The sequence below is a fragment of the Oculina patagonica genome, chromosome 13 (assembly GCF_052425735.1).
Source record: "Oculina patagonica isolate OP01 chromosome 13, crgOcupat, whole genome shotgun sequence".
Lineage (NCBI taxonomy): Eukaryota > Metazoa > Cnidaria > Anthozoa > Scleractinia > Oculinidae > Oculina > Oculina patagonica.
The window spans coordinates 33,325,164-33,350,420 of NC_135770.1; the positions used below are offsets into that span (position 1 = coordinate 33,325,164).

The 25,257-nt window shown below is 39.3% G+C and overlaps 2 protein-coding genes and 1 pseudogene across 3 annotated transcripts in view; 1 reads left to right on the forward strand and 2 right to left on the reverse strand.

The window, feature by feature from the left end:
* The window catches only part of LOC144635165 (vacuolar protein sorting-associated protein 54-like), a 19,605-nt gene extending 16,726 nt beyond the window's left edge, over window positions 1-2,879 (forward strand). For both annotated transcript variants that reach the window (XM_078494229.1, XM_078494230.1), the window contains exons 21-25: window positions 116-237; window positions 657-737; window positions 816-923; window positions 1,432-1,526; window positions 2,053-2,879. In XM_078494229.1, the coding sequence (XP_078350355.1) occupies window positions 116-237; window positions 657-737; window positions 816-923; window positions 1,432-1,526; window positions 2,053-2,215 (569 nt within the window). In that variant the 3' untranslated portion in view covers window positions 2,216-2,879. The remainder of the gene's footprint in view (window positions 1-115; window positions 238-656; window positions 738-815; window positions 924-1,431; window positions 1,527-2,052) is intronic.
* A 678-nt stretch (window positions 2,880-3,557) lies between these two features.
* The window catches only part of LOC144635222 (ADP-ribose glycohydrolase MACROD1-like), a 33,396-nt gene continuing 11,696 nt past the window's right edge, over window positions 3,558-25,257 (reverse strand). The window contains exons 3-11 of the mRNA XM_078494312.1: window positions 14,285-14,395; window positions 13,693-13,722; window positions 11,136-11,231; window positions 10,121-10,141; window positions 8,683-8,786; window positions 8,032-8,062; window positions 7,488-7,582; window positions 5,842-6,064; window positions 3,558-5,431 (exon numbers count right to left, since the gene is read on the reverse strand). Coding sequence (XP_078350438.1) covers window positions 5,214-5,431; window positions 5,842-6,064; window positions 7,488-7,582; window positions 8,032-8,062; window positions 8,683-8,786; window positions 10,121-10,141; window positions 11,136-11,231; window positions 13,693-13,722; window positions 14,285-14,395 — 929 coding nt within the window. The 3' untranslated portion in view covers window positions 3,558-5,213. The remainder of the gene's footprint in view (window positions 5,432-5,841; window positions 6,065-7,487; window positions 7,583-8,031; window positions 8,063-8,682; window positions 8,787-10,120; window positions 10,142-11,135; window positions 11,232-13,692; window positions 13,723-14,284; window positions 14,396-25,257) is intronic.
* Window positions 19,237-21,772, reverse strand: LOC144635606 (uncharacterized; annotated as a pseudogene).

Genomic DNA, 25,257 nt, shown 5'->3' on the forward strand with positions numbered 1-25,257 from the left:
GAGGAAACAAATGACTAGTGCATAAGAATGATTGAGACATACTATCGCTTAAGTCACTATTCAGGCCGTCCTCATTAGCTTCTGCTTACGTTTATGATTCTTTGTTTTTTTACAGCCCTAGCCGCCCGTTGTTTAGAAGTGGTAACAATTCACATTCCTGTCTTCAAAGCACATTTCGAGCAAAGGCTTCCACCTAAACAATACGTGCTGTTGTCACAGTTTGATCAGATACTCAAGGTACTCAGCTTATGTGTGTGTTTTTTTTATGACCTCTGCCTGTAAAAAGTAACTACGGAAAAGCCAAAAGGCTTATATAAATTCCAGCTTCCGTAGCATGAAGCGAGCGACTTGAAGTATTGTCTCTCACCCCCTCCCCCTCCCCCCCAAATCATTTTGTTCCGCTGCCCTAATTTTAAAACCATTACCCATTTACGTATTCTCCTGGGTGGAAGAGAGGCACTATGGGAGTACTGTGTCTTGCCCAAGAACACAACTGAGTGACCCTGGCTGGCCGCCTCGAACCCGGCGTATCTCTTCCTCCGACATCAGACCTACATGACAAGGTAATCTAGAGTGTCTCCCTTGCAAGGAATCTCCCTAACCATGATTTACACAGTGGCGTTACTTACCAATTTTTGTTTTCGTTTTCCTTTCAGGATTACAACAATCACCGTCAGGAACTGTTTAGCAAAATCGTGAACCTCATGGAAGAGCTATTCAAAAGTATTTTTTCAAAGGTATACCGACAGACTTTGCTTGTTCAACCTTCATTTAGTGTTTTCAAATGTGCTTATTTTGCCTTTAATTCTCGACAGTGGGAAGTGAAAGCTCCAATGCCGTCCCAAGCCATGCGTAGTGCTGTCAAGCAAATCACAAAACTCCACGAGTCCTTATCACTTGTTTTACCTGAAACGCAAGTTGAGGTAAGTTCCTAAACGACTTGATTGTTTTATGCAAGGAATTCGCAGTCCAGAAGAATGGACTGAGCCTGCAGACTTTCAGTTTTGGTCTATGGGGTTGCTATCGTGATACGGCAAATTGGCACATCGTATCTTGAACAGAAGCGTAGTTAGTGAGCGGGTTTGTACATAAAACATTCTTTTTACCTGGGAGTTGTTGATTTGTTGATTGTGGTTTGAGGCTTGTTGCAGAAGGATTCAACATGAAGCGTTATTTTTATTTACTGCAGACAGTAACCACATGCCCTCTTAGAGGGCTTTCACTGTTATTTTGTAAGTCATTCCTTACTCGGAAAATGCGAGGTGAATTTTCTAGCAATTCATGGTCGTTACCTAAGATCAGAAGCAATCCCAGGGTAGACTTTGAAACTGATTTTCCTTTTTTTAAATGGCTGAAATTTTCTTTGTCGAACTTACTTAATATTGTCCGTTATTTCGTATGCTAAGTTAAGAACGTATATTTCTTTTTCAGTCCATATTTCGAGAGATCAAAAGAGCTTTTAAGGGAAGCCTGGCGCACAAGTTGGACAAACTAGGAGTGACAAATGATGGCGGTCCACAGCACGGGTACGTACTGTCGGAAAATACGGCGAATAGCTTCTGTTCTCTTTTTATTTTGGGGTGTACCAGGAACCCAAGTGTACTTTTTTGTTTGTAGCCTGTCATAAGACGATTTTTGTGCCAATCAATAATCGGTGACAATGGGTGCCAATAATAAAAAGTAAAGACTGCTGACCGATCCGCGTATGTAAAAGTATGTCGCTGTTCTACCTTTCTCGACAAGCACAATAGTGAATTCTATCGTGCGCGCCCTTGCCTGCGCACGCACGCGTTCGGCGCGTGTGTGCAACGGAAACATAAAGGGTGCCGTGCAGACCTGGGTCGGGTGGTTTAATTCAGGGTTACCTTGGAGGGTTAGCGTGAATTTTAATTTCAGATTTTTAACTTTTCAGTGAAATTTTTTGCTCATATTTGTTGCCCTCCAGTTTCGACATCGACTAACCTCGAACTCCACAAAACACAAGCAACTTTTAATACTCGTCCCTAGTGTAAAATAACTGTCTGACATCATCATTATTATTTTTAACTTCAGGCTTGTCACGTCAGATCTTGCGTTCTTCAAGGAAAGCCTGAAGAATCTTAGTGGATTGGGAGACGTTGGCAGAAGTCTGGATGACTTGTGGAGAACAGTGAACGAGCTTAGAATGAACCGAGGTTCACCGTCCACAGGACGAAAAAATGTGCTGCAAAGATAGCATATGCTAAACAGTTATGCAGCCAATCGAATCATTGTTTACGTGAGTGAAACTCTTCAAGGACCAAGGAACTCTCTCGTTTCTCCAATCGCAAGACTGCTTAAAGCAGTCGTGTTTTCGCTAGACCCTACAATCGTTAATTCATTTCCCAAATGTTTTCGTATCCGCAAAATCACATCATGCAAGAAAAAACAGATACATCGGCTTCTTAGTCGATTGCTAAAATAAAGAAGTTCTCATTTCGCCGTTATTTCACCCCGGCAGTGAACCTTGTTTAAAATTTAAAATTCTGTAGCTGTTATTGCAGATTAATCTACAACCTTGACGAAAAACGAAATTCTCCAAAGCAGGATGGTAAGAAAAAGTACAGGGAATTTATATGAGAGCCTGTGGTGTGCGACATTTTGTCGGCTAGAGTGGTAGCTGTTTGACGCCTTTGTAGTTTGTATCATATTTAATTTAGTATCGATTAGTATGCATTCTCATAACTGTTTATGTAAGAATTGTATAGAATCCAGTAGTGGGAATTTTGATGTCGATATTGGAGTCTCGAGGTTTAGTTTGAAAATCATTTAGTCACATTGATTTTACACTTTGTCGTGTCCTGCTATCTGCATCACCACTTTCGAAGATTTTTGAATTCAATATATTTACTCCGTGTTAAACGACTTTGAACATTGCAGATATCGTACAAGTTCCATTACTTTACCCCCCCCCCCCCCCTTTTCCCCTTTACTGGAATTAGTATTTGTAGTATTTTTTTTTTTTTTTTCTTACAATTCTTGGACAGCAATTTCGTCGTTTGGAGCTCAAGGCCATGTTACACGAGGCAACTTTTCCTGCAAATTGCAACGCAGCAAACGTTGCATTGCAAGTTGCAAGGAGAGTAGAACTGTCCTCTACTTTTCGCAAACTTGCGTGTGACATGCCAAGCGCAACTTGCAACGCAATTTTGTTGAAATCCGCCAATCAGAGCTCGCCTTTCGCTCGGGGAGATTTCAAGATGATAGTTTCTAATGGTGCGTTGCAATTTGCAAACAAAAATTGCGAGCGTGTGACACCCCCTTTGAAACTTGCAATGTTTTTCAGTCGTTATCGTTGCGTTGCAAGTTGCAGGGAAAATTGCGTCGTATAACATGGCGATCCATAATTTCATCTGCGCTACAAGCTTTGTGCTTTGAAACATTTTCCCGTACTTAATTGTGTCAATCCCCGGGCCTGTTGTGGGAGTAACGCTTTAACGCCACAAATCTGGAATATTTTAGGTATCCAATGCAATAACACGCAAACTGGTCACAAGAGAGTGTAGAGTTAATGCCCAGTGTAAAATACACAATCAGTTATAATCAAAGTGTTAATCAGAATTTAATAATATTGCTGGGAATCTATTTATGACAACAGATCTTTCTATTAAATGTGTTGTACAGAATTATTTGAAGTAGTTTCAACAAAACAGTATTTTTACGAATTCGAAAATTAAATAGACATAAGTAATTCCTTCTTTTCTTCCACGGGAGGTTGAGCAAGGAAAGAAAAATGCGCTTTTTCACTTCTTACCTCAACGTTCCATGAAACAAACAAACCGAAGTTATGTTTAGAAGTTAAGTTGAGTTTAGTAAAGGAATGAAATAAAAGTTTCAATAGTTATGATTGTGATTGGTGCGAGTTATTTTGTACTTCAATACTCTGACCTAAATTCCTGTCACTTGGCCCTGTCCACATTAACCCGGGTAAATTTGAAAACGATACGCTTCATCGCACGTAGATTTAAAACAGGGCTATTGTAAAGCTAATTAAACCTTTTGTTTTGACAGAGAATACATGACTATTTGACTTCAACGTTTTCAAAAAGTCCCAGTTGTGCTCGTTTTCCCGGTCCACACTACACCACAGCCGGCGTTTTCAAATTTACCCACACTGGAGAGCGTTTTTGAAAAGTACCATTTTCGGTGACCGAAAACGCCGTTTCAGTGTGGACGGTTGGCCTATCCGGGTAAAACAAGATGCGTTTTCAAATTTTCCGGGGACAGTGTGGACGGGGCCTTAGAGCGATTGACTTATCAACGGAGCCACATTGATCATAAATACCGGCGCTGTTTCTCGTTTCCGTAGCCTGCTATTCCATTCCCAAGATGAAGAGACTATTTGTTTCAGATATATCAACATGTAAACTATACCGATATACAATGGAACCTCGATTTAACGAACATCTATACAGCAAAGAACCTCGATATAACGAAACCTCGTTATAGCGAACATATTTTGCTAGTCCCTTGGTCCTTCGATATATCGAGGTTCCACTGTAATACTCATTGACAATACTACATTGGTCCTGATAATAACAAAACTTGTATAAACTTCTCTACGATACAGATATGTCATTATTATTTTCATATATGGAGGAAACAACATTTTGTATAAGCTCTACCTCTAAAATACCAACACTGGATAGTTCACTTGACCTCGGAACGGATACCCAGCTTTAACACAAACTGTACATCCATAACAATTAACAACTACTTTAGTGAGGCGCTAGAATTAATTAACGCGACTTGAACGAACGCGAATTTCAGGTATCCGCGCTATTTTCATGAAGCTCTAATTTCCTATAATAAGATAATTTGGCCCCTGGAACTAGGCCAATTGCGAGTTTGCCTTTTGCCTCGGTGTCACTGAAAACGTAGCTAACTTTTTGGCGGAGAGAAACGACAGCCGGAAATACGTCTGTGTTCGCAGGGTACTGAAGACGGGTCTCTGTGCGAAACCGTTCAAATGAAAATGATTTTCACCTTCCCGTTCATTTTCAAGCCAATCAAACTCATTTTCATGAGCAAAAGGTAAAGTTCTCTCATCGCATAGTATTCATCTCGCATAATTTGATTTTTCTTTCACTTTCACAGCAACAAACCTGCACGACTTAAGACAAAAAGATAGGTGTATATTTATATAGACGGGATTTTATATTCTTTTAGTATAAGTATTTTATGATATCCTTTTCTCAAATCGAACAGTCGCCACACGGGTTATTTCTTTGTTCCACGTTACTATCACTGAGTTGTTCTTCCATGTTAGAGTCCGGTTCATCTGGTGGAAGGTTTTTGTTCACTAGCTCCTCATTATCAACTTCTGTTCCCTCTTCTTGCGAATCCAGAAACTCATCAAGATTAGGTGGATCGGGAACGCCCTCTTTTATTTCCTCTTCATCAATCTCGATATCTATGAGAAAGAATACAAAGGTATACAGTCATGGGGGGTAGGTATTCGAAGTTAACCGGCCAAAGCATGTTTAAATACAAGAACGCATGACGTTAATTGATTGATTATTGACTGACTGACTGACTGACTGAAGAGGGTTCCCACGATGTGGCCAGTAAACTCAGGGTTTTGATCAGAAGCTTGCAGCTGGCAAGAAAACCATCTACAACTTCTGCGCCTTATCAATAAATCTTGCACCATCACCCCTTATGTTAAACCGCTTCAAATCAAGGCGAAACATTTTCCAAGTGAAAATTGACGACACAGAAAAAACATTCAAAGTGATCTAGGCAATCGGAAGGTGTAAATTGCAGTTTGCAGGTCAGAATTCACTTAATGTTTGGAGTTAATAGAACATGATTCATGCAAACCTTCTGTTTCTTCCTTGGTTTCTCCTTCGCCCTCTGTTTCATGTACGTCTTTGTCTTCTTTTTCTTTCACTGCATCTTCCTCCACCTCGGCCCCGTCGCCTTGCTGATCACTGCTTTCAAGTTCTTGGTCGTGCTTGTCAGCCGATGGAAAATACCTTGGAAGAAGATGTTTATAGACATCCAAATCCCCTCCAAGGAAAACGCAGAATATAATCCGATCTACCTACATTAGACAAAAAGATAATGACAGTCGTCAATAAGAACCAAGACGTCCATCACTTTTGAGAGCTTGGTTAGCCTTGGTTTCCAATTTTCAGAAATTTTTATTTAAATGGACACTGTCACTGGGATTTTGATGCTATTCGGTAAAAAGTACTTCAATTGGCGAATAGGTCTTCTCGTACATGAAATGCACCTAGTGTACAAGATGGAGATAGAAAGTAAATTGTTGTTAAAGAAAGAAGGGAGCGATGATAATTTTAAGGTGTTTTTCTAGTCCACAAAACTTGAAAAAATCAGCCTGATGTTTTGAAGAGCTAAAGATCTAAAGTTCCTGATGGCGGGCATCGCAATAATATGACTTGTTTATCGCTTCAGTACACTTGCATGGTGATTTTTAATAAAATTGGACCACAATGCGTAGTTTCCATATGTCTTCAGGGTCTTGAGTTTTTGAAGTGAAACTGGTGACAGTGTCCCGACAGTAAAAAGCATTTTTATGAAGGTTTTTTTAATTAGTGTATTTTTCACGTATAGTCGTTGCACAACTTTGTCGCATGCGACTTTTGTAGTGAGCGCTGTTTGCGTCATGCAAAAATCGAAGACAACTTTCAAATAGAGCGATTTTCGATTACGTGTTGTAAAACCAAAACCAAAGTAATCACTCTGGCCAATCACAAAGGACACAGACAATCTAGTGAACCAATCAAAACTTCAAGCAGATACATGAAGCCGGTGCGAAGCGCGGGAAAACGTAGGTGAGCGCGTCACGATTGATTTTGTTTTTACATTTAATTGGTCCAGAAAGTTGCGCGAGTTTTTTTAGACCAATCACTAAGCGTAGTAATGCTACACGTAACAATCGTAAACAAGTTGTAGGCTTGAGTTACACAAACCAATTCGTGTCATAGGCTTGTGGTAAGCGTACACCATTTACCTTATTATATAAAATTAACGGTCCCCTAAATAAGGTCTTTGAATTTAACGCGACTCAAATTAACGCGAATTGGAGGGAAAGTTTGTTTTAAATAAAGGAAATTAACGCGAGGGACGGGGCAATTTTTCAAAATGAAGAAAATTAACGTGATCTGTGATTATAAACTGGAAATATTGCAAATGACATATATTTAAGGCTTTTACATTGCAAAAGGCTAAAAATGGTGTACAGAGAAGAGCAGAATATTGTATTCTAGTTTCTATGTGTTTGGACAGCATCCAGTATTTGGAATGAAATCAAAGGTCTTGGAAATTCACGCTCCACTTTAATAATGTCGCGGAAATTAATGCTCACAAAAAATAAACGCGACTTAAATTAACGTGAATTTTGATAATTCGCGTTAATTTTATGGAGCGTTCATTTCCTATAAAAAGGTAAATCCACCCTACAGTCCTTTTCACAAACAAAAACAGTATAAAATTCAGCATACAATGTCAGCATTTTTCTTTCCTTCTTCATCTTCACTCTGAAGCCACTTGCGGACAGTGTGTAATGCTACACAAGAAGCGTCATAAATTGGATAACCTATCATAAACAACAAGAAAAAACAAACACCGTTGTCATTGCCTGTTTTCACTACAAAACAAAAAAGAAGGTTTGTGTTCCAGCCTAGTGGCCCATCAAGCCATTAGGCTTATCTCTGGTTTCTCTATCATGAAGTGACTAGGAATATTTCTACTCCCCCCTGAATAAGCCTGTTCGAGGCGTTCGGTTAGTTGGGAAGCGGCGCGAAGAACGGCGAGCGAAAGAAAAAAAACAACGCCTGGATAGGATGCTAGTCCATCGCAGGATTACCAAACGTACAGCGTGCTGCGTACTGACGGCAAGGCAAATGGTCTATTGCTGGATAACTTGTGTCAGCCCATGTTTTTTTTTGAGACAGTTAACCTCATGGCATAAGTTTTTCGGTGTCGTGGATGAAGATGTACCTGAATGAATACAAGAAAAAAAAAACAACAAAAACGATTCCTTACCATAAATTCCAGTTGAAATACAGCAGAATGCCTAGACAAGGTGAAAGAAAGATATTTTTATTCAATAAAGAAACCTGTCTGTTTGAAAATGTTTTCCCACTTCACAGTTTCTCAGTTCTGATCACTGCATATCAGTTGTGTACTTTCAGTTTTCTCTTCTTACATGCATGACAGTAAGATATTCTTGCCTCTTTTACAAGTGAGAGTTGTAACAGTTTAACAACAGTCATGTGCATTGTAAAATAATGTTAGTTGTAGGTCTGATATTCTAAATAATTACAAAAAACTGGTGAAACAAAGAATAATCTTTTTCATTTCACTTCTTTTCAAGTAATGTTTAATAAATGAGCAGCAGTGTTTTATCAAGTTTAAAACACGAGGCGCAGCCGAGTGTTTTAGACTTGATAAAACACGAACTGCGAATTTATTGAACTGCTTAAAAATCTTCTGATGTAGATCAACTCATTCTTGCACTTATATTTAGATTTGGGTTTATTTTGGCCTAGAAAATTGGATGTAAAGTTTAGCCGTGTCTTTATCAGATATAAAGACACTCATTAAACATTAATTTCTTTTGTTTTTTCTTTATGAATTATTAATGAGTTTTTTAATGCACACTTCCTTTCCATTACATTACAGTCATTTTCTTACCACTGTTCGAATGCCATGTTTTTGGACTAGCCTCAAGCACCTCTTGTAGCAGCTTTTCAGTTGTCTTTCCTGTTTTCCAATTGGTCCAACAGTATGAATGACATCTGAAGTAAGGTAACACGTGCAAAACACAAAAAATAACAGAAAAAAGTCATTATTTTTATTAAGTAAACACAGTAAAACCTCACCTTAAAGTAGCTATGTCACGGCATTTTAAGTCATTTTCTAATTACTTTCAAATTAAAGGAAAACTCAGAATAATAGTTTTCTAACATAGAAAAACAACAAAGAAGCAATAACGAAGCGAAAATAAACAAGGAAGGTTTAAACTGACGAATATTAAGATGGCCTGCGAAGGACAAACTTGAAAAAACTTGCCGGTTTTTTCATGATGTGCTGTCTGTGAAGTAGCTCCTTTAAGGACACCTCCATAATACGGACACTTCTCTACTGCAGACAGTTTATATGGTCCCAGAAAAACCAATTATATTATTTGAAGTAGGTGGAGTCTAAATACCTATAAGTGGCTGAATACCTATTATGGTGGTGGAATACCTGTTGTGGTTTAATTTTACTTTTGGTTCAATTTTCAAACCATTTTTTTAGAGCAAAATTCACTTGAGTGTCGAAAGTAATTTGCATTTCCTTTGGTTTTACATCATTGCTACACTTAGTAATTGGTTGAAAAATCTCAGTGTGCCACCTTCTCAGCCAATCAGAACTCAAACCAAAACCAATCGTGCCACGCTTGTGCATGTTTCAAGTCCTGAACTTTATGCCAGCTACATGTATTGCTTCGAGTTTTCATTGGTTCACTGGATTGTCTGTTTTCTTTGTGATTGGCTAGAGTCAAGAATACTTTGCTTGTGAAGAGTGATTACTATTTATTGATTTTCCTCTTTATTTTCTTCTTCACCTCCCGCCTTGAATAGCTAGGCTAATTGCGGAGGTGAAAACACTGCATTTAATTACGTGTGAAATAAAGTTTTGTTGTTGTCGTTTGTTGTTGTTGTTGTTGTTGCTGTTGTGGTTTTATGATACTCAAATGAAAATTGCTCTAAAAAAACTACAGGTAGTTTATTTTTCTCAAACTAGTGATTATTTGCATAGCTCTCTATATTCAGCTAACACTGAATTTAGTGATCAGGGCCCAGTCGTTCAAAGCATGATTAAGCTAATCCAGGATTAGCGTGAAATTGATTTCAATTTTATACAATTTCGTTGAGGTTTTCTGTTAATATTTTCTGTCCCACAGTTTTGACATGGACTAATCTCAAACTTAACAAAATATTAGCTTTGGAAAACCCTTTAAAACAAGAGAAATTAAAATCTTGATCATCTTTTAATCCTGGGTTAGCGTTAATCGTCTTTCGAACAACCCGGCCCAGGGCTAAACATTGTTCCTATAAATGTAAAATAATTTCAAAACAGCACTCACATTTGGCTGGTAGCTTGTGCCCTGTAACAGACAAACAAAATGAACAGTGAGAATGACAAAAAATAATGATCATTGAAAATCTATTTTGACTACATGGAAATCTTGTGCACTTATTCTGTGATTTAAAAAGTGGCCCTAAGGCATTTTGTTGACTTCAGGCTACACATTAATTTTTGTGTACATTGTAAAATTTGAGACTTTTTGAACACTTTTTTTATGGTGTTCCATGATCTTGAAAACATCGGCCATTGGTTTTACTCAACAACCCTCCAAGTTTAATTTTTTATCGGTGACCATTTGACCACCGACTGCTCAAGTTTGGTCGACAGTGAAAAATTTTAGTAGCTAAATTAAGCAAACACTTTAAATCCTTCTTCTCAATTTTAGTCACCAGGCTGGCAACTTTGGTTACAATTTAGTCGCCAGCTCCAACATTTAATTGTCATGGCGACAAAAATGGTCTTAACTTGGAGGGCTGCTCACTCTTGGTTACTATCATATAGAGGATAATACATGGTTGCGCGGAGATATGAAATTTATCTTCGAGTGTTCTTCGAGTGAGATATCGGTTTTGAACACAAGAAGATAAATTTCATATATCCAAGCAACCATGTATTATTCTGTTTATTATATAAACCTACTAATTACGATGTTTTTGACGATTTTCCGAAGATTTCTGACCATTTTCCGAAGATTGCTGAAGATTTTCAAAATGTTGTCCGAAGGTTGTACGAATGGTTCCAAACATTTTCCAAAAATTTCCGAAGTTTTCAGAAGATTACCGAAGATTGCCGAGGAAGATCCGAAAATGTTTCGACTTAATATCGATAAAATTTGGCTCATTGAGCATTGAAACACGGCAAACTTTGCGATCTGATTGGTCAAAAATGATATCACATGTGTGGATACCATTTTTATCCACACATGTGTGATACCCTTTTTCTTGATTTGCTACCACTCACTATACAACTGCAGTTTATATAATAAATTGTTCATTACTAAATTGTGCACTAACCTGAAGAGATTTTGGCATCACCTGTGGAGCAACCATCAAGACTGGCACACTCCTGTCGAAGAGTTTGTCCAGCTGCACGGTGGATACAGCCATCAACTAGACAGTTCAATAAATAAACCAACACAATCATGTACACACCGTAAATTATAAATTATCACCAAATGCATTTGCTACATGATTTAGCAGCAGATGCCTCTCTGTGCATTGAGATTCGATCAAATAAATTCAATACTGATGGTATACAGTGACTTGTGTAGAACAACCAATATTCTCTTGAAAAAACATTATTTTATTCAGTGTCAGAGTATTTAGCACTGCTGTACTAATTGTGGACACGACTTTCTCAAACTCATTAATAATTCATGAATTGACAAGCCAATCAGGATACGCCAATTTGGTCAGGTGCGTGTGGTTTGAAAACCCGATGAAGCACTGGACAGGGGCGTTAACAAAACCCGGATCGGATCGGACCGGATCCGATCGCATCCGATCGGACCGGATTATCAAAACTCGGATCGGATCCGACCGGATTGACAAAACCCGGATCGGATCCAAAAAAAGTCGGATCACTATAAATTCCCGCCAAAATCGTCACGTGATAACTCAAAAGAAGTAAGTAAGTGGATGTTTGCTGTGTGTTGACCCTGCTGAAATGATTTCCGTTCCTAGAGTGTAAGGTAAAGATTGAAGTGGGGATATGAACAAGAAAAGTGCAATGATTGCTGTGATTTCTCTCACTGCTGTTGTGTTTCGCAAGAAAGAAACCATAGCTCGCAATGCTTAGAGACTGCAGTAGCCGTGGTAACGAAACGTTATCATACGAACTAACCGCCACTTCAGATACCGTAGAATTCCGGTTATAAGCCCTGGGCTTATATAACTTCGTAAGGGTTTTTGGGTGGGCTTATAAGCGGAAGGAAAAAAACGTTTCGAAACGAGCCTCGGGAGTGTTGATCGAAATACGTTTTTAAGTTAAAAACGCACAAAAAAGCAACATTTAGCCCTGTTCAGTACTGTCATCCGGTAGAGGGGGGCTTATATCCGGGGGGCTTACGACTGGATGTATTTTTTTGTTTCCAGGTCGATGGGCCTATAACCGGGGGGCTTATAAGCGGGGGAGCTTATAACCGGAATTTTACAGTATTCTAGTTGACAGTTAGAAATCCACTGAACCGATACACAATATAGACTATAACATTCCTTTAAAGGCTATTAAGAATCGCTCAACAAACAAGAGCCAATAAACCTAACGAATATGCCCCAGAGTTAGCAAACACAATGGCATAAAGATCATCACTGAAATGGCTCAAGAAAGCGTTAATTAAATCCTCCGTTAACAGACTGAAGGCTAACATTCAGCAACCAGCGGGAGTCGTGTTGGCCTGTCTCATTTTATATTAGCACAAAGCGAACATCCACTTAGTTCCTTTTTCGCCATCTTCGATTTGAGCTATCACGGGAATTTACGGTGATCCAACTTTTTTTGGATCCGATCCGAGTTTTGTCAATCCGGTCGGATCCGATCCGAGTTTTGATAATCCGGTCCGATTGGATCCGATCCGATCCGGTCCGATCCGATGCGGGTTTTGTTAACGCCCCACTGGACAGAGGCCTTTCCACGATAGTTTGATGAAATGTCAAACTCTAGAGTTTGATAAAACGTCAAACCCTTGTGATGCGGGGTTATCCAAATTTTAATATTAACGACACAGATACCGACTGAATAGACAAGCTTCTGTTTCACGAGTTAAGAAGAATCACTCTAAAATTTACGTTTACAGTGCTAGTGCAATTCAGAAACATTCCTGAACATCTCGTAGCGATCGACCACCGTTCTTATTCCCAACCGAGTTTTTGGTAAACGAATTTTGTGAGCCAATATTTTAGACAGACCATCCAGTCCTCCAACTTCTCTTCAAGACTTTGCACACAGTAAACATCATAACCCTTGAACACACTTCCCAGGTGAACTAAAGAATCTTAAAGGGATTTTTGCTCATGCGCTGTTTGGCAAGTTCGATTCTCAAAACCTCAACAGCTCACTTGTCCACTATGCTTTGACTGTGCAAGCAAGGAATTTTCTTGCACATTTTTGGGCGGCCGAAACCGGCGATATTCATCCTTAGCTAACCCGTCACGTTAATTTTTGTGAGCGTTAATATCGGCGACATTATTTAGTGGAGCATTAATTTTCAAAATGTTAATTTCACCCCAAATTTTGGCTACTGTCCGAACACAAACAACAACTTAAGGAAACAATAATCTGCTCTTTTCTGCACACGCAATGTAAAAGCAATAAAGACATGTCATCTGCAATATTTCCAATTCATTCTTACTTTCACAGAGCAGTTCAGACATCCGTTATTTTTTGTACTTCAATAATTGCGTAATTTTCTTCATTTTGAAAAATTGCCCCCTCTCTCCATTAATTTCCTTTATTCAATTTTTTTTTCCAATTTGCATTAATATAATTCGTGTTACTTTCAAAGACCTAATTTACAGCAGCATTAATTTCCTATAATAAGGTAGTCTAATAAGAATTGTTAAAACCTTTTACCTCCACCTCCACCCAGAAGAGAGTTGTTTGCTGAGAAAAATAGAAAAATAATGTTTAACTACAGTGAAAACATGTCTTGTACTGCAAAAGAAAATAATGCAAAAGCACATTTCACAACCAAGTAGAAGTTAAATATAAAGTTAATATATTAAAACAACATAATTTTACTACTTTTCTAATAAACCTACTTTATTAGAAGTGTTATTTTCCACTGGCTAAATGCATATGAAACAAAATAAGTGGAAAAAGTTTTTCTCATACATGTACACCACTGGGACCTGGGAAAGCCGGTCATGTGACCTTTGGCAGGCAGTTGTTTTTGTTGCGTCCGCCATTACTGACCTTTTCCCACCCACCTGCCCTAAGATTTTTAGTTGATGCTGTATCTTTTATTAGCTTTTCCATTGTGTAATTTTCCCTATGATGCAGGATGTACATGTATGGTTTTGTTTAGTGTGTAATAAAGGTCAGGTGGCGGTTGGCCTGGCATGGCTACCAGTGGTGTGTGAGGAGCTTAGATAACATTAGATAGAGCTGTACGTCCTAGTGAAAGGCTAACCTGCAAATGTTTTGTTATCATATTACAACATACCTGCATTTACGATAGCATCAATTTCTAGTGTTGTTATATCACCCTGCCATAATGAAATTTTTTCATTCAGGTTTTCATCAACATCAAAAGCTGGCTCTTTAGGTTTTTGCCCTAACAAACAAATAAATACCGTATTTAAATCAGAAATATTTCTTCTTCCCCCTGGATGGAATCAGGGCTCACCAAAACCCCCGTCCGGTCGTCCGGGACAAGTAGATTTTCCTGTCGGGCAAGTGACTTTCCATGCTCACTTGCCCGACGGGCAAGGGCCCTGGCAAACCATCAATTACCGGTAACTTAATTTCTAAAACAACGATTTTGAAACACTTTTAGCCTATTTGTCATGGGTAATCAAAGGTTATAAATGAACTTTTACAAAAACTAAAGGAGAACAAGGCTACTTTGAAAAAGGCTTCACGACAGTGATAAATTCACCGTTTGCAAGCCTTTAAGACCTTAATTTTTAGTTCTTATTTTCCATAGAATCAGCCACCCAAAAAAGTAAGGCAAAACAACAATTATAATGGGGCACATCAAAAACTGTTCCAATCAATGATTTTATTTGAAATGGTTTTCAATGGTTATCGGATTCATTGAAATGTGTTGCCAATGTCTTAAAATGCATTCCAAATGTTTTGCAACGGTTTTGAAATGGTTTTAAACAGAATTTTCATTTTATTGAAGAGGTCACTGATCAACGTTCCAAAACGCATTGACAACGTTTTTATAGTACTGCATTCGCAATGTTTGAAAATGCATAATGGTTTTCACAAATAGAACGTTGAAGCCAAAAATGCCAAACTGAAGGCCCAACCCAGTGTCTGATTTGGGTGGGGGGGGGGGGGGCATTGTCATGAATTATTAATGAACCTGGGCAAGGGGGAAAAGTGTCCGGGTAAGCAGAATTTGGGAGTTACTTGCCCCATGGGCAAGTTGGAATTAAAGTTTTTGTCGAGCCCTGGGAATGTTAGTCCACTGTAGGGTTTTTTTCCCTAGCATTTAATTTGCAGGTACTCATTTATATGCACCTTGGTGGAGAGGCTCTATAAGCATGAGGAACTTAGGCCTAAAAAAAATTATGCAAATTAGGCTAAGGGTAGATTGAATCTACCCATGGCTTATTATTAACCGTAACTGAAGATCTTAGTTCGCGCCTTAGCATGACGAAGGTGTTTCTTTGGAATTTTCGGTAATTACTTTTTCGCACTACCTGGCGTCAAAAATACATGCGGAGAGAAACTCAAAACTTTTAAAACTGTGACATGATAAAAATGTTTTCCAGTCAAGGACACACGTAGATTTCGTGTGGGACATTTAATCAAGTTAACCTGGCGTTCGCACGAAACATTTCGCAACGTGTAACTCTTATTATCGATACACATAACCGACCTCATTAACAATGACTCAGTTGTTTTAATATTAAACTCAAGATATTCGTATATTGAGGACCGAAAACAATGAAACTGCGGGAATTAAAATAAAGTATTTTACAAGAAACTTTCACGAATTCGATAACGCGAACATTCTAAACTATTCTCAGTAAAAACAAATGGTTTTAAAAGTCACTCTTATCTACAAACTAATCGCAATTACAGTTTCCAGGACAAAATTTAGCCTGCGTGGCAGGCGTAAAAAGGGGAGGGAAAGGGAGAGGGGGAAAGAAGGGGAAGAGGGGAAGAGGGAACGCCTGCCCCTTCTCGTCCCCACTCCCCCTCCGCTTTTCCCTCTTTCTCTCCCACTTCCCAACTCCCCTTCCCTCCCCTTTCGACGCCTGCTACGCAGGCTAGACAAAATTATGATCATCTACATAATTGTCAGAAGACAGTAATAAAACAAAGCAAAAGGTTCCTTTAGCGTGGGGCGTTTCGCAGTGTCAATCCTACGAATAATGCCGAAACTATTAACGAGAACGCAAGAAAATGCGGGAATAAAAATTGAATTATTTATACAAAGCTAACATGTTTTAAAATCCACTCTCATTTTAAACTACATATACCCCGGTACAAGCGGGAAGAGAGCACGAAGCGCAATTATAAACGTCCGGACCAATGTTTGTCTACATGAAAGTCAAACTGACAGTTTAAAGAGCAGCGGATAGTTCCTTGAGCGTGGGGCGTTTCGTAGGCTCTTCGCAAATCGCGGATTTTGCGACTTTTATTGACTTTGCAGGACACGAAATTGCGCCTACTGTATTCGCCAATGCGACTAAGTTTTCTCAGGTTTTCTGTGCTGGCGACCAAGATTCAAATATTAGTCGCCAAAATGGTGATCAAAACCATTTGGGTTTTGTAAATATCTTACCTTGATGTATTTTGCAACATGGATGTATTGGTTGGCCACACGGGACTTGTAAAGTTACGTTGCGTTTCCTTTCATAACAAGCGCTTTCCATCTATGCGAAATTGTAAAATCCGCATTTACGCAAAATTTTGTAAAATCCGCAGCGTTGCTTTGCTGATCTGTTGTTTTTATGAACATAAAAAAGGGAGAAACTTTTTGTAAAAACCGCAAAGCGCGGTACCGAAAAATCGTGAAAATTGTTAAATTTGTAAAATCCGCAATTTTCGCAAATTTTGTCAAATCCGCAGCGCCTCTTTGATGATGGTGTGATTAACATAACAAAGCGTTTTGCACAGAGTGAAAAACTCTGTAGTCAAAGAAAGAAAATTATTTTAAATGATGTGCCGTGTACGATTGCTACATTTTTGCGAGCGAATGTTTTTGTTTGATATACTTGAATAAACACATGCCGACAAGACTGATTTTATCTTTGATGTTTGAATTTAAGCGTCATGACAGGAAATAAATCACCGCTTCTTAGGCTGTAGAAGGTGTTTACAACAGCAAAAAACTCTGTAGTCAAAGAAACAACTCATGATATTTAACAAAATGACGCGCCGAGAATTCCTGTGAATTTTTTTGCGAGCGAAAGATAATCACGCGAGCGAAATTTTAATTAAAACACGCTCCGAAATACGTGATTTCATATTTCGTTGTATGAAAAGCGCTAAACATCACGACAGGAATAATACCTCTGCTTCCACGATACAAAAAGTTAGTATAAGTGGTGAAAGGCTCTGTAGTTACGATGAGCAAATACTTGTTGGAATTTTCAATGTGTGATAGAATGTTTGTTAGGCAAGCGAAGGCAATTCTACTGAATAAATAAGCGCAGTCACGAGCGTAATTAAAACTGTTCCTATCACCGGTTTTTGTCTCACTGCTTCTATAAGATGTAAGAAGTGAAATCGAAACAGGATATTACGAGAGTATAGAGATATTAATCTTCCGTCAGGACCCATGGATTATTGTTGTGTTACATGTAGTTATAAAGTTATCAAAACGATTCGCAACGTTTATGAAACGTGAGCCAGAGCAGCACAATCAATATCGACTTCTGTGAGTTATTTAAAACAGGTTTAAAACTGGATGCTTGCTTGGCAAGTTCCGCATTTAGTTGCTTAGATACCAGGTAGTACAGGGTGTCCCTTGATAATTCTTCAGCTCCATTGTGCATGTGTATAACAATTACTGAATACCTAAGGAATTACACCTCTTGTAGTCAGGTGGCTTAACGACCGGATCGTGACAAGAGTGATAAAAGCATGAAATTTGGCACACAATCAGCTTACACCCTACCAAATAATATAAGAAGGGGTGCCCAAGTCAATCTGCTCACGATTCCGTTTTAAGGGGATATTTCGGTTTTGACCGATATCGAGGTTGGGTAACCTGTGGCTCTATTTTCAAAACAGTTATTTTGCCTCTATTTGAAACATTTTTTTGTAATTTTGTATTGTTTGTCTCATTTCTCTATATTCTTTGCTATTTCAGAAAAGACTGCATGTAAGACATTGTCAACAAAAGCACTTTGCAGTTACTAGTACCTAGTCTTCGCTCGGCTGTTACCACAGGACAGAAAAAAAGGAAAATGGAACAAACGCATATAAAATGATCGCATCTTTTTGTACACTTAATCTCATTGTATTGGGAATGCTCTTGTACAATGCTAAACCCCTCACAAATGCCCCTCCTTCTTGGAATTGCTCTCTGGGCAGTCACATTTACACAAAGGTGTGCACTGCAGCTTTTCTTTCGCACATTTGCAGCGTGAGCAGCGTCCTTTGCAGCTACATTTGATCAGCTCTCTGCAAACATTGGAAACTTTTGGTATGGTCATCCAAAGTGGCTGCCACTGGTTATCTTCTCCTCTTGCCCACGAAAACTCTGCTGGAGAAGGAACGTCCTGCAGTGAGCTTTCTGATGTTGTCCAAATTCCTGCCTGAAACACTGTTCTTTCAGCATGCTGCAGGAGTGCATTTTGAAATTTAAAATTGTTTAGAGAGTAAGTTAAAGTTATTTTTTCTGCCTTAAGGTGTTTTCTTCCTTCTTCGTATCAATTTGCAAACTGATCAGATTAAAATGAAACTCCATTCTTTCTTTTTAACAATAACCTACCGCTAAAACTTTACCTTATTTAACTCATGGTTTTCCGTGTTAAAATAAGAAACATTACATTATACCTGTGTCGGAGGAATGTTTTCAAGGTCCCTGTTTCGCTTAGAAAACAGCATCAGCCGTGTGTCGTTCACGGAAGCTAGAGGACTGGATTTGTCATACATTATGACTGTAAATCTCTCTAACTTCTGGAAAATCTCTGATGTGACACTCAGCTGCTCGAAGGGATGAGTCGCGATGTGCTCCAGGGTAGGTGTTACTGAACTATCTAATTCCCACGCTCTCCATGCTGACTTTTTTCCAATTCCACAGAACTGGGACGCAGTGTCACACCCAGTGAATGCGTGGAACACTGGCATGGCTCGAGACTTTGACTCTCCAAGCAATGAACAGATTTTGTTGACGTGTATTAGCGAAAAGTGGCGCCCCATGCCGAACGCCACCCACACTTTGGCACGTTGGTTGTACGCAAAAAAATCATGGAACTTTCCAATCTAGATTATGACAATTTCTGTGTCAACTGTCCTGACAAGGACAGATTCTGCACCCCTCTCCAGAGCTTGGCGTACATGGACGACGATGCGGGTGTCCGCCTCTTCATGGTTGCACTGACCCATAACACAATCAGATCCATGGGAAATGACAGATGTTCCTAAGATGTAAAAAATAAATCACAGAGCTTATAGATGTAAAAGCACCGTAATAACTATCAAATATAAATCAATACATTTAATAAGAGCTGTGACTTACCAGATGTAATGTACAATGTTCTGTCAAGGGGCCATTGGAATTTCGCTACCTTCGACGTCGGAAAGGAAAACAGCTCTGACTTGTTGTCAGGGTCTCGTAGAAACATCATCCAGTTCTTTGGAAGCTTTGTTTAGCCTGCTACTTTCCTTCTGATCCCTTGGCCTCGCTCCTCCCGTGTTGCTTCCTTTAGGCTGTCAGGAACGTACGAGTCCCACACAAAATTGACACGTTTGCTTTGATGCAGCTGCTGCTGAAGGTGCGGAATGAATACTTTCTCTGCGTAGTCATCAAATGTCGAAGCTTCGACCTTTGGGAGACAGTGGACAATAACTGCGCCATCCAAGACTTTGCAGTCAAACTGAGTGGGTGAATCAGTATGTCCATTGCTATTGGGCTGCAGACATTTTAAGAGATCAGACTTGGCACTTGGAAGGCGTAGGTTTCCAAACTCTGACAGTGCGGGTGGAAAGGACTGAACTTCATGGCTGAAAAATTCTTTCATATCTCCTTCACGGTTTTGTAATGCCACATAGAATTGGGCAAACAGGTTTAGATTGCTTTGGAGTACTGCGATCTTTTTACCTTAATTTGAAGTTGCCTTTTTGTGGTTCTTTCCAAAGAGAGGGAGATTGTTCTTCTTGATCAGATTGTGAACGGAACTTGAGCGGTCCTTGATGACATCCTTGAGATATTTCTGGTATTGCTCTTCACCAAGTTTGTCAAGTTTCTTGACTGATTCAACTACACTGACATCTGCACAGTCCCTGCTATCAAGAGTGACTAGTTCAGAAAAGTCATCAAGAAAGGGATTTCCAGTTCGTCTCACCACATCACAAAGGTTTCTCACTTGTCGATGGAAGTTTTCTGCACTGCGCAGCCGGCCTCGTGATTCTGAAAGTTCTTCGGGTTGTCCGGGTCCCGACCCGGGAGGAACTGGTCTTCGAACTGGTGTATGATTCTTGAAAGCTCTGGACCTGACAACATCCACCGTCTATTAAAGAAAAAATAAATAAGCAGTTTTAGGTGCTTTCATGTCCGATACCATATCACAAGTGACGGAATAAGCAAATACCTCCGTATTGATGGAGTTATTAATTGCTGCAGGCAGTAATGATGATATATCTGTTTGCAATGCCACCAATTGTGTCAATTGTTTTTATCGCCCGGTTCCAATCAACCCGAAAACGTGAATACTTTTTCGAGATTTAGTGTATATTGAAGCAAAACAAAAGATCATTTACACACTTTTTGACGGAGCTTTTATTTAGAGACATGCGTTAAGTTGTAAAACTATATACCTGAAGGCCACTGGATTTTCAGTTAGACCAACTGCACCACCAGAACCTTTAACCATCTTATTCTCCTGTTCATGGGCCTGGTCCAACGGCATTGAGGAGAACTTGTTTCCAGTCTTCGAAAGAACCCAGTGATGACGCTCCTGAAATTCGCATCTGACTGACTCAGGAAGAGATTTCATATCTCTGATATGAATGGGGACCCAGCGGGCATAGTTTGTGTGATCAAGTGCGAAGAATAATGGAACCAGTTGCTCTAACACCTCCACAAACAGCGCAAAATTGCGTTCCCGGTGCGCACGGACAAATATGAGAACCAGAGTCTCATATTTCATGACCAAGTCCCAGAAGAGAAATGTCGGACTTCTCCGCCTCATGGCGTTCTCCCAATCTGCAAGCGAAGGTTCATCATTGGCGGAAGCCAGGTAGGCTTCTTGCTTCAGGCTGTGAAAGGGCCATTAAGGTAACTTGGTGAGCATGTCTGAAGTGAAATAAACAGATAAAGCCTTCATAAACAACTAAGCAACACTGTCGATATGTATTCTCGAACCATAACAATACTAATAATTATAATAATACCCCTATAATTAATAATAATAATAATAATAATAATAATAATAATAATAATAATAATAGATGATGATACTAATGTTGCTTAAAATTAATAATAATACCTGGTTCTGGTAAGATGAGATGCCCTCAGTAAACCTTGTGCTTCGCCAGAAGAAGCCACCTCCACTTCTGTTAGAATGGTGGTCCAGCCACTAACGTCAAGGAGATCGCCAACCGTGCTCCACATCGCCATCTCCAAATGGAGTCCACCGAACATCACTACGAACCTGTCTTCTCCATATTCAACTGGCCACTGCCACTGAATGGATTTTGCCAATGCAAACAAAGGCTGGTCCAAGGTAATGACTGGTAGTTGTCCTGGATTAAGAAATGATGTTGCTTCTCTTATTACGTCCATACCATGTTTTATCATTGCAGGGGTATCTGCCTTTTTGTAAAACAAAGGAAGGAGCGCAGTTATAGCAGGCAGATCGTTCGTCTGTTGCTGATTTCTAGAGTGATAAGCAGCCCATGTGATGGAATCTTCAGTGATTACCTCATCGTTGCCGAGTTTGGATAAAGCGTGGTTCACCCAGTGACCTTCTTGCTGTATCGCGTCACCAATATTAACGTCGCCGTGACATGGTGTCATGTTGCAGGCTGGAACAGAAACTGAACTTGTGTTAAGTGCGACTGTAGGGTCAGTTACATAGCTTTCTGGTAATCCTTGGTGTTCTGTTGCTGTCGGCAGAACTACTATTGGGGACCTTCTTAATAAAAATCTGCTATTTTTTAAAGGGGCAAAATATCACATTTTCCTATTTTGCGAAAAATCCGTCTTACAGATTTTTATTTTATCCTGCATGAATGTTTAATCAAAGCCAATTTGTGATTTCTGAAATTTTGAGGTGGGGTTATACGGGTAGATTTTGAGAAAAACGCTGTTAAAAAAACTAGTGCCCAGTCCCCTCCTAAGCTCTCGGCCATTCATTTTGGCTCTTTATTGATTGTTTATTAGCATTTTTATTGGCCAAATGTTGCATATGATGGCTATATGCTTTAAAAAACATTAATAAGAGAAAGAAAGAACATTCCTGAATATTTTTAAAGAGAGTTAAAAGTTGGGCTCACTTACCCCCCCCCCCCCAAAAACTGTATTAAGCCACCTTAAACAAGCAGGCGCAACGCATCCATCTTCCTTGTAGCGCTCGCAAAGAGACCTCGCTAGTTAGTCTTCTATTTCCATGATATGATCGTAGGAGGTAGAAATGCTGATTTGATACATCTTTTCAATAAGCGTTTTGCTTCTTGTTGAACTATGTATGCTCAGTCCAACGTACAGAGGTAAACATGGCTCACGAGATCCTGAATGGCGAGATTGACCAGTTTTGGTCTTGTAACATCTCTTTTTGGAATTGAAAATGATTGTCTCACAGACCGTCAAACATGCTTGGCTTTCAGACTGCTCTTGATCCTTAATGTTAAGTCCATTTAGAATCATAGAAATTAGAGACGTTAAGCTAGATGGTTAATTTTTTTGATTGGCAGTCCATTGGAAAACACCCGGAAAAGTTAAATCCTTTGTGAGCAAAAATGTCTTTTCTTACAATCGTTGCAGCCTTTGCTAGAATTTCAGCATCTTCTGAAAAGTCACGTTGTTTCAAGACATCTTTCAACAGGCTACTTATTGCCTCCGTGAAAACTAACACTGTGCTTCTTCCATCAGTTTGTTCTTGTAAGGTGCCATTATAATGTTTCAACAAAGCATTCTTTAACCTGGTTTTATTGACGGTCTTTTTAATGCCAATATCTTCAAGCCTCTGGATGTACAACGACGACAGCTCAGAAAGTTTAAACAGATGAGTTTCGTTTTCTACACATCTTTCAATGTACTCAACCAGCTCGACAAACGCTACCGACTCGTCCATTTTTCATCATCCGCTCCATCGTTTGAATCTTGTGTTTTCTGTGCACAGAATGATCTATAACGATTTCTTAACGAGACCAGACATTTCAAATGATATTTTGCGTCATTAGAAATTAGGTCTCCCTTTGACATACGACCTAATAATTCAAAATCTTCAACTGCAAGGGCCATTTGACAGATTTTCTCATCCGTTTCCAGCATCGAGAAACAGTGAAGCTTATCCAAGTCATCTCCTCCTGAACAGAATAAACACTGTGATCGTTCTTCAGAAACCCTTGGCTGGCGTTTTCTGCTTTTTGGTGGGGTTCTATCCTCATCTGCTCTGCTGTCTTCGTTTCGTTTTCGGCCGACACGCTCTTGAGCTTTCTTAAGCTTTGAGAGACTGAACTTTAGGTGACAGGACTTGTGCCAGGAAGCCATATTAAGACAGAGGCAATCTACATCAACATCGTCGCCAAATTTAAGCTCCACAGGTATAAACGCATTTGCAGCACGAAAGCTGCTAACATTTTGCAGGAAAGCCACATACCTTTCTTTTTTGACCTCAGATGATCCATGGCTGTTTAATGGACACTTTAATGATTCTTTTGTAGATTCCTGGCATATTACACACTTTTTCCAGTCAACCGACATTGCCATTAAAGCTCCTAGAAGAAAAATGGACTTTCAAGTTAGCTACGAGTTCTTAACACTTTGACTGAAATATTTGCCATTTTTCTCTCTATAATTCTAACCATTAATAGTATTTGTTGTACCTACAGATGTAGAAGATAGGCCTTAAGACAATTAAACAGGATTAAAACAACATGTCCATTTGCAAAAGATACAAAATAGAATAGTACTTGCGTGTAGTACGTCTATAGTACTAACCTTTTCACGACGAACTAGTCGAACTCGAACAGGAACATTTTTATACAAACTATTCCACTCCAAACAGGCTGAAAATGATTCTAATGGATAAAGAGACATGTTATTTTTATGGTCTGCTGATAATTTCAACATATTTTTCCAGAGAAGTATAAACATTTTCTTCAGATACTTACAGAGACAGCAGAACGGCAAGGGCGCCGCCATCTTGGATTGACGAGCGAAGCCTGGGCGCCAGTCATTTTGTCGGTTTTGAATTCTGCAAACTAAATATCCCCTTACAGTGCGAATTAATACTCGAACCGGGACGGTTGGAACAAAGTTAACCAATCACAACGCTAATTGAGAACAAAGGATGGCGACCTTTTTTAGAAATGGACCAATAACCTCCAAGAACGCAAACAATAGATTTGCAACAAAATTTAAACAGACAACAACGTTTGAAACAGTTGCGAACCTCTCAGGAAACTTGCCTTGTATTTGATTGGATAGTTTCGATCCTAAATTTTCACTGACTGCACCGAATTTTCAGTAGCGCTCGTAAAACCGTAATCAAAAGTTGGCTTTCACAGGCTGAAAAATTCTTCAAAAGAAATTTTCTGATAAAATTGTATTGCTCTTCGTTGGTGATAGCACAGTAAAGAATAACGAAGGACGCTTTTATTCACGACAAGCGCGAAGACGCGAAACGGGATGGAATTGTTATGCAGTGTCTTGTGTCGCATGTGAGCAGAAAGTGAATAGAAACGTTCTAGATTTCATGTTTGAAAAGTCAGTTGTTTTCACTCTTCTAAGTTACATACTCGTGTTTGTTGTGATTAGTTTTTGTTTCTGACGAAAGACAAGGCAAGAAAGATTTGGGATGCCGCCACAGCGACAACTGACCTTGCATATTTTATTAATGGCAATTTTGCTTTCGCCGCTTGAAATGAATTTTCTCCCATAAAAGTTTCAGTGACTTTAGCCTGTGGTATTTTTTTAAAACCACAGAAAGATCGAAGACTAATTGAAGAAACGGAACAAATTCCTCTTTCACGAAAACCGTGAGTTTACAAAGTTGTAACAGTAGATAACCGACAGAAAATGAGTCCGTGAACAAACAAGCGAAAACAACATTCGACCTG